The 2,332-nt window shown below is 37.2% G+C and overlaps 1 protein-coding gene across 1 annotated transcript in view; it reads right to left on the bottom strand.

Moving 5' to 3' along the window:
- DMGDH (dimethylglycine dehydrogenase) overlaps nucleotides 1–2,332 on the bottom strand; it is an 86,211-nt gene that overhangs the window by 79,527 nt on the left and 4,352 nt on the right. The window contains 1 exon segment of the mRNA XM_012664481.1: nucleotides 3–147. Within this exon segment, the coding sequence (XP_012519935.1) occupies nucleotides 3–147 (145 nt within the window).

Below are 2,332 nucleotides of genomic sequence, written 5' to 3'. Positions count from 1 at the left end.
TCCGATTTCTCCAGCAGGACCACATCTTTCATCCCTGCTTTAGCCAGATGATAGGCCAGACTCACGCCAATACAGCCACCTCCAATTATCACTGTTTCTGCTCTGTCTTTCCATTTTGTTTGTGTAGATAAAGGTGGTTTTTCCTCTCTGGAAGAAATTTTTTTAAAAATAGTAACTTTACTCGGCTATGGTAACTATGGTTTTGGTCTGACTAACGTGCTTCCCCTTACTCGTTTCTCTGTACTTAACACCTAGTGACTGTGAGATTTGCATGGTGCTGATTTCATATTATAATTTGGAGCACCTAAACCCTGACTTAGGTAACCTGGTTAGGGGAGGGGGAGAGGACATTTGAGCCCCATTCCATATATGATTCTGGTCCACTCCAACTAATATAGCTAAAGAAATGAACAAGCAGCTTTTTTTTTTTCCAAAGAACCTAGAGAATAATTTTTCCTACCAAAAGAACACATATATAATCATTTTGTTCCATAAAGAAGCCATAATCATGAAGTTTAGCACCTATAATCTTGGATCACCACCTCCCACCAGTGCACTCCAGGCTGAAGAGAGGCAGACAAAATAAAATTATCTTCCTCACTTGCCTTCCTCTAATTGTGTACCTGCTTCTCTAATTGTAATTATTAATATTACTCAGTGGTTAATATGATTATTTGCATGACTGTCTTCCTACCTGCACTATGAGCTTCTTAAAGGCAGGGACAATGTGTTATTCATCACTGATCCCCGCCCTTGCGCAGCGCCCATCCCTAGTATGCGTGTGGAATGAATACATTTGATAATTGCCACGGCTTACTCTAGAACCTCTATTGACCATATTTTGCTACATAAATTCCCCAAAGAATGCAGTTCTAGGAGAGGCAGTGCTCATTAGCTGGGGGTTGTCAATTATTACTACAGGTTATACTTTTGATACATATATTTCATTCATCTATTCTTCCCTTATTTATCAAGAATTTCCTGAGTATTTCCTTTCATGAACAGGGCGCTATACTACAGAGCAATGATTAGCCAAAACAAACATTTCTACTCTCTGAAGTTTATAACATACTAGGGGGGAGAGAGAGCAGTCACATGAGAACACAAATGTGGAGATTACAACAATAAAAGTTGCTATGGAGGAATAAAGGATTCCATAACAGCATATATGCAGGAAGGCTCCTTACTTGAGGTCTGAAGGATGAGAAAGAAAGAAACAAGCAAGGTGAGGAAGGAAGACTATTCCAGGCTATGGGGACAAGTTAATGTGGCAGGAAAGCACTGAGAGAACACAGGGCACTGAAAAGCCACAGAAGCTATGGTGTGGAGATAAGGTCCCAAGTGAGCCCTGGGCTCTCTTTCGGTCTAGTGGTTCATTGCTGTATGTTGAGCACTTAAAACAATAGGTACTCAATAAATGCTGTTGAATACATTAATGAATAATAGGCTTTTTATTACCCGATTCTTACTATTTTCTTCTTTCCTAGTCACAAATCCTTTTTTTACGTTAACTTCCAACTTAGAGATTTCACAGTATGAATTACTAAGAATTCTGGACAGATTCCTCATATTTTACTCTGGTAACAGAAGAAATTGTAATTTTGAGGATGAGTTTTAAACTGAAAAAAAGACCAGATAGAAACTTTCCTTAGGATTGATACAATGATACTGATTATACCATCTGTTTTATTACCTTTATTTGGAAGGAGGTAATAAATTTAGCCGATGAACATAACATTGCTAAAGAGTCTTGATAGCTAAATTCTAATCTGCCTTCAACATTTATTTAGACTAGAGACTTATATTTCTCTTTATTGGTTTAACTGATTTGGGGAGTAACTTTCTATTTTTATATAATTTCAAACTTTCGGAAGAGTTGCAGCAACTGTACAATGAACTCTTAGAATACTTAGAAGGGAAATGATATCTGCAATTTACTCTCAAATATTTCAGAATATACACACACATAGTCTATATACAGTCATGCATCACATAATGACATTTTAGTCAACAACAGACCACATATGTGATGGTGGTCCCATAAGATTATAACAGCCACACCGTATAGCCTAGGTGTATAGTAGTCTATACTATCTAGGTTTGTCTAAGTAAATGTTTTCACAACAATGAACTCTCCTAATGATGCATTTCCCAGAACATATCCCTGTTGTTGAGCCATGCATGACTATGTGTACACATCCAGGCTATATGGTTCTAGGCTACAAATCTGTATGGCAAGTTACTGTGCATAATAGTATAGGCAACTGTAATACAATGGTAAGTATTTGTGTATCTAAACATAGAAAAGGTATAGTCAAAATGTGGTAGAAAA

This window comes from Propithecus coquereli, unplaced genomic scaffold, assembly GCF_000956105.1.
Source record: "Propithecus coquereli isolate 6110/MARCELLA unplaced genomic scaffold, Pcoq_1.0 Scaffold9, whole genome shotgun sequence".
In the NCBI taxonomy this organism is placed as follows: Eukaryota; Metazoa; Chordata; class Mammalia; order Primates; family Indriidae; genus Propithecus; species Propithecus coquereli.
The sequence above is the reverse complement of the archived record's forward strand: the minus strand, read 5'-3'. Positions and strand labels throughout refer to the sequence as shown.